Source organism: Lactuca serriola, chromosome 5 (genome assembly GCF_051521515.1).
Source record: "Lactuca serriola cultivar US96UC23 chromosome 5, Lser_US96UC23_V15, whole genome shotgun sequence".
NCBI lineage: Eukaryota > Viridiplantae > Streptophyta > Magnoliopsida > Asterales > Asteraceae > Lactuca > Lactuca serriola.
The window spans coordinates 206,635,000-206,652,594 of NC_136412.1; the positions used below are offsets into that span (position 1 = coordinate 206,635,000).

The following is a 17,595-nucleotide window of genomic DNA, read 5'->3' on the forward strand; positions in this document are numbered from 1 at the left end:
TGAAATTCTGAATAATCGAAATCCTAATGTTAATTGTTTCCATGTGTTTGGATCCAGGTGCTTTTTGTTCAATTCCAAAGAACATCAGAGCAAATTTGATGAAAAATCTGATGAAGAAATCTTTTTGGGATATTCATTAACCTCAAAGGCATATCATGTTCTGAACAAAACATCAATGAAAATTGAAGAAACCTATTATGTTACGTTTTATGACAACTACATGAAGAAGTATCAACAGGAAGATTTCCAGTCTAAAGAAATCTTTTCATCAACAAGTTCTATGACTATTCCTCTTATGAATCTATATGACAATTTTCTAAATTTGTTTGATGAACCTGAAAGGGAAAATTTCTCAGAATCAAACTCCAAGGATAATCAAAAGGATGAATTACTAAAGATTGTTGGTAAAGCTGTTGGAGAAATTGTGACTCCTCAAGAGCAACCTATTCCAAATGAAGGTCCATCAGAACCTCATAATGATCCGATCCAGCGGGAGAGTTCCACTCCAAACTTCAATTCAGATATTCCACTCCAGCAGGAGAACTTAAATCCAAATGATGACTCACATGCAAATTTCGAGGGGGAGATTAATGAAAATAATGACTTGGATGCACAATCAGAATTTGAAGAAATCTTTGTTGAAATAGATACACTCTATGATTAGGACTATCCACTAATGACAAAATGAACCAAAGATCATCCTCGGTCTCAAGTAATCGGATACTCTTCCTCAGGAGTTCTCACTCGTGCTCAACTAAAAGTGAAGCAAAATGCATTATTTTCAAAATTGAAAATTTGCATGTTTAATTCATTTATTTCCAAAAATTGAACCTAAAATTGTTCCTAATCATGCAGATTGGTTTCAAGCAATGCAAGAAGAATTAAATGAATTTGATCGAAATAAAGTGTGGAGATTGGTTCCTACTCCAAAAGATGCATTCGTGGTTGGAATGAAATGGGTATTCAGAAATAAGATGGATAAAGAAGGAAATTTCATTCACAATAAAGCACATTTGGTCGTTAAAGGTTATTGTTAAGAAGAAGGAATCGATTACGAAGAGATGTTTACACCTGTGTCTAGACTTGAATTAGTTCATATATTTCTCGCCTTTGCTTCTCACAAAAACTATGACATATAACAAATATATGTGAAGTGTGCTTTTCTAACATATATCAATGTGAAGAAGTTACAACGGTTTGTTGATATTTGAGTCGATGACGATGGGATGACCTTGACGGTGTTGCTTTCCCTGCTGATGAGTTGCACATAACAAATCGTTATCAAAATTTAAAAGAGGCAGGCCACATAGAAGATCATGTATAACCAATTTGTTAAGCTTCTTGAAATTTAGATGAGAGAGTCTTCGATGCCACAACCCGCTTAGTTCAGATGATGCCTTTGAAGGTAAACAAACAGAGGGAACACCGACAATTGGCTCGATGTCAAGTGTGAACATATCACCTTTCCTATTAGACTTAAGCAGGATCTTTTCTGTTACTTCGTTCGTGATGACACTACCTTCCTCATTGAATACTACTTGATTACCAGTGCCCATAACAAGTTGTGAAACACTTATCAAGTTGTGTTGAAGACCTTCGATGTATGCCACCCGGTTGACCATAAACTTTCCATTCGTAACCTTCCCATAGCCTTTAACTTGGCATTTTTGGTTATTTATGAACTTCACAACTCTAGAATTTTCCAAACTTCTAAAATCACACAAATTTTCCTTCTGGCCTGTCATTTGACGAGAGCAACCACTGTTGATATACTAGTGTTCATTGTATTGCTCGTCAAACAATACTTGCAATCAATTAAAAAGTTAAGGTCCCCAGGCTTTTTGGGCCCTTCGTTATTATAGTGAAATGCATTGTGAAAATAAGATCCTAACACCCAACTTCGAACCTTCGATTTCAGAATATCACTCAAGTCAACTTCTATAGATTTAGGAAGCGAAATGAAATCATTCATTAGTTTAGGTTCGACACTGACTTTCATTTTTCTCTGAGCAGTTCGCCATGCCTCAACCTTTTCTTTGGGAACTTCTTCCCATTTTCGAACTGAAGGACTCGATTCTAATGAGGAAGAACTTCCAGTTTGTGGCATGTTCAAGTAGCTTTGGTAAGCATACTTGATTTCCTCTTGAGAGAAGTTACTTGATTAGTATGGCTTTCCTTTGCCTTCGAGCCAATGGTTTATATTCTTCATTTTAGTTTTCGCTTTGACAAATGAAGCTTTGACTTTCTGCTTCGAATCCGGATTGGGAAAGTGAGGTTATATTGGTTTAAGTGGTACGTTTCTTTTTTTTTTTTTTTTTTAACTTCCAACTTTTCAAAATTTCTTTTTGAAAATGATGGTTTTGGAGGGTTTTTATATCGATTTTGAAAATGATTTTTATAACCGATTGATTTTCGATTAAAAACTTTTTGTACATTTCAAATGTAACACCCATAAAAATCATGCCAATTTAAAACTTTTTAAATCATCCAAAAACTAATAATTATTAAAAAAAAAATTCAAAATGTTTCTGTGTCAGAGTATCCCAGAATCAAATAATAAAAATATAAGGAGGTTCTAGATCAGCCTTCGCCTTCCCACGATCATCAGAAGTACCTGAAACAAAATAAACAAATGTAAGCCCAAAGCTTAGTGAGTTCCCCCAAAACACCAACGCCAAACAAAGCATATCAATATCATACAAACAAACAGCATGCATAATGAGCTATCAGCCTGACTGGACTGCCTCGCAGTGCCATCAGTCTATCTGGACCGCTCTCTGAGCCATCAACACATCTGGACCGCCTCTTAGGGCCTTCAGCCTATTCGGACCGCTCGTCGGGCCTTTGGCCTGACTAGTATGCCCTCCCTGGCCTACAGTCTATCCGATACGCCCTGGGTATGTTGGCCTTCAGCACAAAGCAGGTCCGCCTCAACCGAACCCCAAAATCAAACAATCATGTGTACATAAATATCATATGCTAGAAGTCAAAATGCTCAATCCTTGGTCAAATTCAAAGTTAACAGTCAACCCTTGGTCAAAGTCAAAGTCAACAGTCAAGGTCAACATTCCATGTTGACCCAACTTGTCAAGTGTAGTCTATTGACTCTTCGAGTTCTTACAGAACTCGATAAATTGTGAAAAACCTAGTTGACTCACCGAGTTTCCAGACCACTCGTCGAGTCCATGTAGTGTCTAAATGTCGGGAAAAATCCTAACTAACTCGTCGAGTCATCGTACTGACTCGCCGAGTCCATGCAGAACTAATACATGCAATCTTCATCTGACTCGTCGAGTTGACCACGCAACTCGTTGAGTCCCTTCAGTGCATTTCTCATTCAGACATTTTTAAGGAAGACCAAGGATCCAAATTGTAGATCTAGCCTCTTAGGGCATGGATACCACGTTGTTGAAGCAAAAAAGTGACCCTCTTACACTTCAGCTACCACAGCCTCCAAGCCACCGCAGTCAAGCAAGCTTCATCAGCAATCATCAACCGAAGTCTTCAGTACCACAGTCTCTATCTAGTTTAAATTTGTCTTTTCTATAAAACACTCTATTTTCCCGTATGCCTTGCATGGCTACACTTAGAGTTGTAAATCTGTTATCTTTATGAGACTCTATAAATAGAGCTCATCCTCATGAATTAAAAGAGCATCACATCCAATTCTAATACACAACTCAAAGTTCTCTTTCTATCTTACTTATCCAATCTTCTTACTCTCTTAATCAATCACAATCTCTCCTCGGAGCAAATCCTCTGTGACTTAATCACTAAGTTTGATCTCACTTATTAACTTGGTTTGAATGCACTCCTCGTTATGAATCAGCTTATGTCTATACTTGATATAACAATTGTTGTCATTTACATTTCTTTACTTTTCCGCAACTAACTCTCTAACTTCTAACTCTTAATAGTATTGTTGAGCTTTTAGATCTTTCGAGATTAACTATTCCGCTATATACTTGTTCTAACGTTTGTTCAAGTGTGTCTCAAAGTTTTTCTCTCAACAATTGGTATCAGAGCCATAGTGGTTGCTTTTTGAAAATCGGAACTCTGATTTTTCGAAGAGCCTTCTATACCATTGAAGCTCATTTCTAAAAACAAAAAAAAAACTTCAACATGGCACAATCGTTATCTCTGAATGTTTCCAACAATGTTGGTGGTTCTAATCAAGCCCCAATACTGGTAGCGAATGAATATCATCACTGGTCACAAAGGATGGAAAGATATCTCAGAAGACTTGGTAGAGATGTATGGCGATCTATAGAAGAAGGACCACATGTCCTAGTCCTTACACCAGTCCAAACTGACGGAGCCACAACAAGGCTAGGAGGAGGTCAACCAGCTTTGAACCATCCTACCAAGGATGATCTCGATAAGATAGAAAATGATACTGTTGCCTTTTATGAAATCTCATGTGGAGTTGCTCCTGACAACTTTGACATTATCATAAACTGCAAATCAGCAAAAGAGATCTGGGATGTTCTAAAAAATTTGTATGAAGGCCCAGAGCAAGCTCAAGACAAGAAGCTCACAAGTGCACTCAATGATTTCAACAACTTCAAAGCTCACATCGGCGAAAGTTTGGAAGACTCCTTTAAAAGATTCAACTTGATTGTCATAAAACTATCCAATGTGGGCACCGTCCGCAGCAATCATGAAACAAATCTATAGTTCCTTAATGGCTTGGGAAGACATTGGACAACAGCCAAAATGATAGTTCAAGGAGATAGGAAGATTCACTCGTTATCCCTCTATAAGCTCTATGGAGAATTGCAAGCTCAAGAGTCCACTGTACTTAAGGACTGTTCAGACTTCGGGGGTCCACTTGCTCTTGTAGCACAATCACTTCACACTCAAACATATCCCACCTCGTATAACTCACCACCGCAGTCATATGAAGCAAACTCAGAATATGACGATGAAGAAGAGTTTCAGAATGGCATCGCCCTTATCAGTCAAAAATTCAATCGCTTACCACCTTCACTTCGTAAAAATCTGTTGGGTTTTGAGCATTCTAACACTCCTAAGTGTACATGCAACCCTAAATACCATGGATCTATGTTTTCTCTATTATACATGCAAATATGAACTTCCAAGGTATTATCCTAATCTAGCATACAAAACAATGAATATAACAAGATAGAATACATACCTCTTTGATGTAGAAAGTCTTCATGAAGCTTGAGTGCCTAGTGCCCCAAGTGTGACACCTTAAATGATTCACACAACACCAAATACACTGGGAATAACTTGAGAGAAACTTGAACACTCCTTGAAATCGTCTAGCCCTCACACTCACACATAGTGCACGATTTCTTGAGCCATGATATTCTTTTATATGGTGGTTATTAGGGTTACACCATGTAACTCATGACTTTACCCATTCCTTATGCTCCATGGATTTTAACCTCCATGGAGCATCCATGGGTCACCCCATGGACTTAGTCCAACATAAGGAATCTTGGATCACAAGCCCACATATATAAGAATGAATGATTTACACAATCAACCCATATATTTAATTAGTCTCCTTTTGATCACTTAATTAATTCCAAATTAATTCTTGATCAATACTAATTAAATAACCTTATTAATATATTAGAACTTATAATATATTAACAAACATTAAGTGTTATTTCTCTCATTTTAGTCTATCCAAATGCATGATGCCATGCAACCCAAATGGACCACGCCGGGTCGGGTCAAGTCTTACCAATTATAGTTATGGACTTAGACATTAATCCAACAGTCTCCCACTTGGATAAGTCTAAAATTATTATTGCGTATGACTTCAAGAACTGACTGGCAATCGTAGCTCTCAAAAGCTTCTGTCGAACTCTGACCTTGTAGATGAACTCCATTCTAGATATCATATGGACTAAGACATGGATTACAATCATTCTCTCTGTCCATTGTTGTTTCCCGATTTCCGATTTATGACGACTGACTAATTGAACAAATCAAATCAGTCCTGGCTCGGCCGAGCACTTCCATTTGTTATCAACAAATCATCGAGGGGCCCACAAATATTGCTTTTATCCCGAAGGTAAAAGCAATGGATAAACTTCGACTCATATGGCTTGTTCTACTACTTGTTGAATCATACACAAAGGCACGTTTTATAACATCGAGTTACCGAATGCGTTTTCGTGCAATCAATGTACAACCAACTCATAGTAACAACTCATATCTCTAGGTTTGAAGAATATAAGATATTATCGTCTCATGATCACTCGTGATAAAATCCATGAAGTGATTCCAATGAGCGCGGGTTGAATCCAATACTCAGAACTTATGAGCACTCATGAGTGTTGTAGCCCTTTGTCCAATATCTTAGACCTCTACAAGCCAACCCATGATAGTCTTGACTCATATCTACTTCCAACATATGAGCGACTGCGGATGGTTTGAATAACTTAGTCATTCCGGAAGAATAACCTAGTTTATTCTGGAAGTCAAAAATGCAAAAAGAAACACAAGAATAATTGAATCCAATATGGTATCAAAACCTATGAACATAAATAAAACACCTTTTATTTATCACCATATGATTACACATTATTCATTGTATACTGTTTCAGCTATCAACTTTATTCTTGAATTTAAAGCAATAGTTGTCCCATGCTCCAAGCATGTACACTTTGTTTTCTAAACACTAGTCATGTCATACACCAAGTATGCATACTATGTTTGTTTATGATCTTTACTTTGTGAAATAGATCAATTGAACATAACTCCAATGATCCTCTTTTCACAGTCCCAAATCCTTACTGCAACTGCAAAAATTCCAAATTCATGCGATTTACTAAAATCTGTTAGATTCTAAACTTATATGCATTGATCCTCTTGTAATGATTATACACAAAGTCACAAGGACTTGACAACAGACATTACAAAGTATTCCAAAGGAGATCAACTCCTTGGAAACATCCTTCTTGCATTAAGTTTCCTTAATCTTACATAGATTGAAAATTCTAACTTTGAAACATTTCCATATTCATTTTGACTATCACTTCTGAACAAGAGTTGCCTCCTTACAGATTATGTCAATATGGTCCTTCCGGAATTATCACTATACTTCCAACTGTCCTTGAGCACCCAATCTTTGGTAAACCTTAGATTGTCCTCGACAATTGATTAATCCTTTTAGTCATATCCAAGTCTAGACCTTTTCCCTTCTTAAAGCCCCAGGCATTTGGAAAATTTTAGAAAGCATGAATATAGCACATGTAATTGATCCTATATCCGAAGCATATGGGACACGATTCATGATGTCTCACATAAAGACTAAACCAGTCTTTTGCTATAACATTTCCATTTCTATTTGCCAAGTTCTCATAATTCAGATTATGAAAAGGGATGCCGTAATCATAATTGAATTTTAGAACGCAAATAATGGACCCATATACAAAATTTTCTTATGTTGAGCCATTCCAACATGAAATTCATATATATATCCTTGACTAAATACGATTAAAACCTCAATCTAAGCTTTTAGATTTGAGATGAAGTATAATTTCCTCTCCCTTAATTATAGCAAAACAATTCTTTCCCAATTGAAACTTTTGTTTTCTATAATTAACATTGCTAACTTGTAATACTTATCATAATTATCATGCTCCCACTAACATGATGATTATTAGCATGACACTTATGCTCCCACTAGCTTTGACATGTACTAAGAAATCAGCTGACTTTCTTACCAAAGTTCAAATTTTTGATACTAGATTGTTTTGATAAAACTTTATCAAAATCATACACCTTCCCTTAGACAGCTCATATGTGTGTCTAAACAATTATGAAGAGGGATGCCGTAATCATAATGTTTAGACCTTTTTGCCACTTCTCACAAGTCCAGGTTAATGTTCCGATTAACCACACATGCTCCACTAACGACTCTGAGAATGCAAATATCGTAATTGCTATCTAGCTAAAATCTACTTAGTGAAAGTGTTTCCTCACCATCATTTTCATGAATCGGAGGGAAACCTTATGACACTTAGATTTTTATGGTGTATGAGTTCCTACCCATATGAATTTGTCAAAACCATAATCACAAGACAAGGATAATGACAAATCCAAACTCATATGGATTGAACTCAATCTTAATTTCTTGCCACCTGGCAGCTCAAGGGCCTGCCATTGCTTCCAAGTTGTTGTGCAACCAATTAAGAACTCTAAAAACTCATATGCAAAGCCAACTTTAACTGGAATGGGCACATAATATGTCAACATGATAGGTTATAAACCTCAAGTCGTGTGCTAGTGAAGAACTTTAGATTTTATTCTTGATTAGTTCTTGAGACTTTCAAGACCTTTAAGACTCCCACTGTCCTCTTGACCTATAAGACTCCCTTGTCAAACATCCAAGAGATAGTGCGGATTCTAATCAAGGCAAACACTTCACATAATTGGCCTTAGTTGGTCTTTGTTTTATCCAAAACATCACAACTTACCAATTTCAAATGTACAAGAGTAGGAAACTTTTACTCTTACATTTGACAAGTGTTTTAAACCTTCTTTAAGACATGTCACTCAAATTACAATCTTGGAGTATGACTCTAAGACTTGTATTGGAACGAAGTATGACTCATCTTCTTGATTTAACCATTTCAATAATTCAAGATTCCTCTTCTTAGTCATAAGAATGCACTAAGATTTCCTTAGAGAACTAATTGTGCTATGGTTTCTTAATCATTAAGATGATCACAAAACTGATACTAAAGTACTCTCCCATCTTTTCAGATTTGAGAAACTTTTATCCTTCTGCCTAATTTGATTCTTCTTATTCGCTCTGTCATACATTGGAACCTTTTCCAATGTCTCAGAGTTACACTTAAGCTTGTAAGTGTAATCATATTTACTGAGCTTTAGTAAACCATGACGAATAGTCTTATCGATCTTTTGTGGTGGACTTGACTAGTGCACAAGAATGTGTACTCGATCCCTTAGTCCTTCACTTGACTCACACATGCATGTGAACAAGTAGTTAGTCTTAATTTTTTTCAATGCTTGAAAGTTCTCATTCATCATGCTATACAACTTGCATGATTCCAAGTTTCTATCCAATTGAAACTTGGGTGATGAGAATCTTTCATTATTTGGTAAATTTAGACACTACCACAAATGAAAGAATCAAATTCACTTTCCAATATTGCTATCAGTGGAATCTTATAAGCAACAACTTTTCACAAATGCCATTGTAAGGATACTTAAAATAAATAAAATCCAAACCTTTTTCTTTTATTTTAAAACTTTGCGGAAAACTTATCCTTACAATCCATATGAAAACCTTGTTGTTATCTATTCCTAAGCAATATAAATATCATAACTCTTAAATAATAGCCCAAAATTCTGATCATCGAACCATGCGATTGAAATCCATCTTCGCGATCAGAATCAGCATGCACTTAATAGAGTTAGACAATGGACTTTACATTAAGTAGAGCCAAACTTATTGAATTTAACATCCTTCGGTAAATTTGGCAGCTTCGCAACCAATGACCCTTCCTTTGGCAATAGTTACCTATGGACCCTTGATAATGGGACTATCTCAGACATAGCCTCTCTCTTTACCATTTGGTCAACCAAGTTGACTATGGTCGATCCCTTTCCATTGGAAAGATAGAGCTTTACTGGATATCCAATGTCATTATTGTCAATGTCCACAAGTTTTAGGAAGTTGATCTTAGCAAATAGATAAGATCATTAAGGGTCTTGTCATAGTCTGTTTCATAGGAGTCCCAAAGGAACTCACTATGTGACTTAGAAAGTAGTTGAGGCACCAACTTTCTCAACACTTTGACACCCAACTCTCCCGACTTGTCAATATGTGACTACATCTCCAAGATGTGATCACACATAGACCTGTGCTTGACAATAGGGCTTGAGTGACCTTAAAATTTTCAAGAACTTGTGGGTTAGGGAGAATAATTGGAGGAGGTGAAAGAAGTATGATTTCCATGGGACATCATCTTCATTTAGAAAAGCTTGTTTCAATAGATTTAGGAAGATCATAAATGTCTAAACCAGACATCGTTTTGGGAGATATTCAAGATAGTTGATTTAAAGTCCTTAATATGACACCCAATATGAAATATTAAGGCCAGGACCCAACAAACTATTTTATAACTTAGAAGAGGGATGCCGTAATCCAAGCTATAAAATATTCGAAGGTAGGTGAATGAGGATTCACCAATTTCCACCAAGATAAACGAAATCTATTATTAGGTTTTAATTGGTTTTTGAAACTCCTAGATCTTTGAGATTCATTGAACATTTCAATGGCATGTTTCAATCTCGGGTGTGCCCTTTAGGTGTTGTGACTGGGATGCCGAGGATCACAAAACAAAGTGTGAAGTAACCATGCAAATTACTTGGTACCCTTAAGTGTGTACCCCTCAATCGATGTGCTGGTTAACCACACAAGCTCCATCGATACTATGATAAACATTAAGTTATCCTTTGCCTACCTTGTTAAATACGAGTTAAAGTGCCGATTAACCACACACGCTCCATTAACCAACTTAAACAAAGTGCAAAGTGTAATTTCATGGATTAGCACCTTATCCTAGTCCTTGTCCTACTCGTTCGGCTAACGACCCTCCACCGGTCAAGGAAGCGGTGGGTGAGAGTGGACACCCATTAAACTGTCATTTAATAGGTAGTAACCTTATATCCCCCTTATAGACCGGCTTCGTGAATGAGGCCTACTAACGGTAAGACTAACTTTACTCTTATACATATATATAAATATTATTAACTTATAGTATTGTAAAGTATAAGGGTTGAATTTTAACTTTTAAAATTCTAAGGGCTAACTTGGAATTAAAGTATTCATGGGGAAAACTTTACAAAATCCAAAACTTGAGGGCAAGTTTTGAAACTATTCAAAACTCTTGGATTTTCATAACTTATGAGTTTAATTAAAGTTTTAAAAACTTTAATCAAGTGACTCTTGAACATCTATAACTTGAGGACAAGTTACGGAGTCATAAAACAATTTAATGAGGAAAAAGACTCTTCATTTTGTAACCTATGGCAACTTTTATGAGTTTTAAGATTCATAAATGTGACTTATAAGTTACATAAACACATTTTATGAACATCTTTTAGATTAATTTGGATTAAAACCATCTATCACATAATTTTATTCATTAATCTAAATTCACTCATAAAACAAGGTAACACAAAAAACTTTTGGTGATCCATAACTTATTCTTAAGTTATGGAATCCTTTAAAACATTAACACCAAATTTTGTAACTCCATAAAAACTTTGAATCAATTTTTTTTAAAACCTTTTCATATCCATAACTTATGGAGGTTTCAAAAAATAAAACTCTTTAGATCAAACTTTTAAAACTAATAAAATAATCATATCATTTTATCTTTTATTAAATTTGAACTAATTCAACTCATAAATAAAATTATTCAAATTTTACAAATAATTAGTTTTTCACAAGAACAAGTAATTATCTTAAAATTTGACAAACTTCAAGTTTTTTTCCTTTTTTTTCAACTTTGAAAATAAAATATTTGCATCAATATAACAGAAAACAACCCGTGGGTCTGATACCACTGTTGGGTTTTGAGCATTCTAACACTCCTAAGTGTACATGCAACCCTAAATACCTTGGATCTATGTTTTCTCTATTATACATGCAAATATGAACTTCCAAGGTATTATCTTAATCTAGCATACAAAACAATGAATATAAAAAGATAGAATAGATACCTCTTTGATGTAGAAAGTCTTCGTGAAGCTTGAGTGCCTAGTGCCCCAAGTGTGACACCTCAAATGGTTCAAACAACACCAAATACACTTGGAATAACTTGAGAGAAACTTGAACACTCCTTGAAATCGTCTAGCCCTCACACTCACACATAGTGCACGATTTCTTGAGCCATGGGATTCTTTTATATGGTGGCTATTAGGGTTACACCATGTAACTCATGAATTTACCCATTCCTTATGCTCCGTGGATTTTAACCTCCATGGAGCATCCATGGATCACCCCATGGACTTAGTCCAACATAAGGAATCTTGGATCACAAGCCCACATATATAAGAATGAATGATTTACACAATCAACCCATATATTTAATTAGTCTCCTTTTGATCACTTAATTAATTCCAAATTAATTCTTATCAATACTAATTAAATAACCTTATTAATATATTAGAACTTATAATATATTAACAAACCTTAAGTGTTATTTCTCTCATTTTAGTCTATCCAAATGCATGATGCCATGCAACCCAAATGGACCATGCCGGGTCGGGTCGAGTCTTACCAATTATAGTTATGGACTTAGACATTAATCCAACAAAATCAGTAATACAACCGACCACCTTTCAACCGCAACTTTCAAAACAATCACTTTCGTTCCACCAAGAATCCTCTTCCTCCACCGCAGCCTGAACAAACACAGTCTACAGACGTACCACCGCAGCCTCACTCAACTGACTCCGGTACTTCTTTAGAAGAGAAAATTGATATTGTTATATCTCACAAATGCAACAAAGAGAACCATTTTGCCAAGGAATGCAAGGCAAACGTAGTGAAAGACAGAGCTTTCTATCTCAGAATTGCTCAAGAACTGGAGGACAAGGAAAAGGGAAAAGCTTATGTTGCTCAAGTGAAAAGGAATCATCAAGTGTGGTCATCCGGAGACGAAGATGAAGACAATCACAATAAAGGAAAAGGAAAGATCTGTTTGGTAGCAACTGCTGATGAAGACGGATCAACCAAGCTAAATAAGAACCATTGCTATATGGCGAAAGATGGAACTCTCAGCATTATGGAACAGGAAAAACTTATGATTCAAACTTTAAATTATAGCATGCATGATTGTCAACCTTACATAGAAACACTCAATGACACATGTGATGTCGTCCTTACAGACTACAATAAAGCCTTATATGAGAAGAACATCGCATCGCAGGAGATGTTCCATGTTAGGGGACGTTTGGACAATAAAAGACTCAAAATGGCAATGTTCGAAAAAGACTTGATGCTAGAAAAAGATTTTTAGTGAAAGTGAAGCCATTGAGAATCTAGTTAATAATGGAAATGTTGATAACACTTTCAATTGGGGTTGGTCCAATGGGTACCCAACCGTAACAGACTCCTCGCCCCGGTTCACCCCGGAACGTCCCTATGTCCCTCAAGACCGCAATTTTTTGTTTCCGGTCAATGAGAAAATGTTTCCTGAGGATATCCAAGTTCATTTTGGTAAACTCCATGATCTGATTAATAATTGTGTTATCGAGGAAATTCTCCCTAAATTTTCTAATCATGTTGATAATATAATTAATTCCAATTCTCAGTCATCATCCGTAGTTGATGAGGAAATTGTTGTAGAAAGTCTTGAAGTCACATTGGACTTCCCATCTCTTCATTCTGACCGCAGTAGTCCTAACTGCAGTCATGAACTGCAATTTGTCCCACTACCTAATATCAAATGTCCCACTAATGTGTCCACCAAGACTTACTCTGCGTTTGTTCAAAGCACTACCAACCGCATACCATAGTCAAAAGTTATGTGACTATTGAACCAATTAATCATGAATTACCAATCGAAAATTTTGAATTTGGTCAATGTTCTCAAAGTCCTGACTTCTCCAGCTCGGATGAATCAAGTCCCCGTTTTTCAAAATCTCCAAAAGATTTAAGGAAACCGCAACTAAATGTTACTGACTGCAGTTCTCCTAAAACCGAAGCAAAAAGAGTTTTTAATGAAGAATTTCGTTCCCGCGGCAAGCAACGGGAAATTCATTCAAAACAAAAGAAATTTGTTAAATGTCCCAAGTGAAAGAGTCCAGAAAAACTTGTTTTTTGAAATTATCATTTCAAATCAATCGTTTCAAAGAAAACAAAAAGGAAGGAGTTAACTGTTTCTAACACTGCTCAGAAATCATATGACACAAAGGATAAGTCTTCTCGATCAAATGGTTTTCAAGTCTATTCATTAGACAATCCAAAATGGAAAGGTATTCTACCTATCCCAACCCTTCCAAAATCATTTTCAAAAACTCAAAAATGGAAAGGAATTTTGCCAACTCCGGCACTCAAAAGGTCACCTCAAGAGTTTAAGAAATCACTTCACAAAAGGCATGCACGTGCCTACACACCTGCAAGACCTGTAAAGAACACCTTTTCAAAACACACAAACAGAAAAGTCAAATCTTACAATCCTCGGACTGGACAAAAGCATACGTTTTCCTCAAAGCCGCAGACCAAGCCAAGTGTCAGGGTAAATGATAAAAAGTTTGCGTGTCAATGTCAGTGTCAAAATATTTTCTCTCATGACTATTCTCATCATTCTCAAAAAACACGTAACTATCCTTAATTTCACAAAACTCCAAAAAATCTCAAACACCCAGTACTAGGCTTGAAAGTTGACTTGAAACCTATCCCTAATACCTCACATCATGCATCGATTAAAACATCGCATGTTACTCCAGGCTCCAAACTCGCTTGGATTCCCAAATTAATCTCTTAACTTCTATAGGCTTTGTGCAAGGAGGATCAAGAAGAAGAATGGTTGATCAACAGTTCCTGCTCCTTGCACATGACCGGAAGGTTAGAATACCTTCGGGATTTCAGGCCTATATGCAATGGTGGATATGTTACATTCGGAAACAATGCGAATGGAATCATCCGAGGTTGTGGTGTACTCACTACGGGGAACTTCTCAATTCATAAGGTTGCTTATTTAGAAATCCTTAAACACAATCTCATCAGTGTTGGCCAAGTATGTAAGGCAGGCCATCGAGTTGAGTTTGATGATCGATTCTATTATGTTATGACGAGTGATAGAAGCACCTGTTTGATCAAGTCATCATCCGAAGGCACCATGTATCCTCTAGATGTCTCTCTCATCATTGGAAAACCGCAGTTGTGCTTTCTCTCCAAAGCTGCATCCGAAGTTAGTTGGTTATGGCACCGCAAGCTCGCTCATCTCAACTTCAAGTATATCAACACCTTGGTTACTGGAGAGCTGGTCAGAGGATTACCCATTCTCAAGTGCTGCAATGATGCTCTATGTCTCGCTTGTGAATGTGGTAAGCAGTCCAAGGCAAGTCACCCCATGGTGATTGACTGTTTAATATCTGAACCACTTTAACTTCTACACATTGATCTCTGCGCTCCATCAACCATAGCCAGTCTCCATCATAAAAAGTACATACTGGTTATAGTTGATGAATTCACTCGCTTCACTTGGGTATTCTTCCCCAGACTCAAATCCGAAACACCGCAGATTCTCATAAACTTCATCAAAGAAATAGAACTCCAGATCAAGCTGCCTGTTAGACGCATCCACAGTGATAATGGCACTGAACTCACTAATCATCCTCTCAACAACTTCTTGGTGTCAAAAGGAACCATACTCTTGTCGAAGCAGCCAGATCCATGCTCAACTTCGCACATCTTCCTCTTTACTTCTGGGCTGAAGCTGTAGCAACAGCCTGCTTCGTTCAGAACCGAAGTATTGTGTGCAAACGGCTCAACAAGACACCATATGAGGGCCTCAACATCCGTAAACCAAATGTTCGTTTCTTTCACATCTTTGGGTGTAGATGTTTTGTGATCAACAACAGAGATCAACTCAACAAATTTACACCGAAGTCTGGTGAAGGCATCTTTCTTGGCTACTCCACGAATAAGGTTGATTATCGGGTTCTCATCAGACGTAAAAGGCTAATCATTGAAAGTTTCGATGTGAAGTTCGACGACTCTTACATCCGCAACACCCCTCCATCTACTGAAACCACTGCCATCAAGGAAAGTGACATTCCTGGTTCCTCAGATCCTCTAAACCTGGTTGAAGTTAATTATGATGATCTTTTCCACCCTGTTGAAACTGCAAAACTATCTGAAGTTCTTGTGTCCCTAACTACTCAACAACAACACGCTTATGTTTCTGGTCTGTCTCTATCTGAAGTAGCATCTCTCAATACTTTCACCTCTCCGGTTGATGGGGAAAGCTCTACTCCGGATCAAATAACAACCATCGAGGTTCCAGTATTTGATGATGCTCAAGCTCCTCTCCTCAGAAGATCACTACCATCAAACGTATCTTCGGATTCGGATGATGAAATCATAGAGACCATTGACACTCAAACTGATTCAAGAATCATTTCTCTCCAATCAGCAGTCCAGGGGGAACCTTCTCAGGTTCAAGAGGAACTCCCATCAGCAATCCAAGGGGAAACTCTCCAAGCTGATCAAGAAAATTTCATTCTCGCTCCAACAAACCAAGATAACTCTGCAGTATTTTCTCAAGTCCAGGGGGAACTGCCATCCCCATCCGAAGAAACCTATGATATTGAATACATTCCTTCTACCGCAGCCGCTGACCATCTTATGCCTCGTTTACATGTATGGACGAAGGACCACCCACCAGGTCAATTCATTGGCAATCCATCCGCAGGTATCCAGACTCGATCTGCCAAAGACTTATCTGACCATTGTCACTACGCAACACTCAAGTCCGCAGTCGAGCCATGATCGATCAAAGAAGCATTATTGGAACCTGATTGGATTTCTGCAATGCAAGAAGAATTGGAAGAATTCGAAAGAAACAAAGTGTGGCAACTTGTCCCCATACCGCAAGGCCATACTATTGTTGGAACAAGATGGGTGTTCAAGAACAAGTTAGATGAATCTGGTGCGGTTATTAGAAATAAGGCAAGACTAGTTGCAAAAGGGTATAGTCAACTGGAAGGTGTTGACTACGACGAAACATATGCTCTGGTGGCAAGAATGGAAGCAATTCAAATCTTTTTAGCATATGTTGCCCACAAAAACATCAAGGTACACCAAATAGATGTTAAGAGTGCCTTTCTCAATGGGGAATTGAAAGAAGAGGTTTATTTGCAACAACCTCCCAGTTTTGAAAATATTGAATTCCCTGACCATTGCTACAAGCTTCATAAGGCAGTCTATGGTCTGAAGCAAGCTCCAAGAGCTTGGTACGTAACTCTTTCTGAATTTCTAGTCTCTTCAGGCTATAAAAGAGGATTGATTGATCCCACGTTATTTAGAAAAGAAAACGGTGACCACCTTATGCTTGTATAAATATATGTGGATGATATCATCTTTGGATCAACTGATCAAGGAATGGTGAATGGTTTTGCTAAGCTCGTGACAAACAAATTTCAAATGAGCATGAATAGAGAGATTAAATTCTTTCTGGGTCTTCAAGTCAAACAAATTCAACAAGGGATATTCATTCATCAAGAGAAGTACACCACTGAACTTTTGAATAAAATACTCTATGGACAACTGCTCCTTGGGTAAGGCCCCTATGGCCTTCGGATATAAGATATGTGCTGATCCCTCTGGCGAATCTGTGGATCACAAGACTTATAGAGGCATCATTGGCTCTTTTATGTACCTCACCGCAAGCCGACCCAACATTCTCTTTGCTACTGGTGTATGTGCAAGGTATCATGCCGACCCAAAAGTGTCACACATGACCGCAACCAAAAAAATTCTCCGGTACCTAAAAGGAAGCAAATCTCTTGGTCTATGGTACCACGCAGGCAATGATTTCAGTCTGCAAGCTTTTACTGATGCAG

At 37.2% G+C, this 17,595-nt stretch overlaps 1 protein-coding gene across 1 annotated transcript; it reads right to left on the reverse strand.

The window, feature by feature from the left end:
• Positions 1 to 1,187: 1,187 nt before the first annotated feature.
• On the reverse strand, positions 1,188 to 1,745 carry LOC145050107 (uncharacterized). The gene has a single exon (XM_078998412.1). It carries the CDS (start codon positions 1,743 to 1,745, stop codon positions 1,188 to 1,190), a length of 558 nt encoding a protein of 185 aa, XP_078854538.1.
• Between the last annotated feature and the right edge of the window lie 15,850 nt (positions 1,746 to 17,595).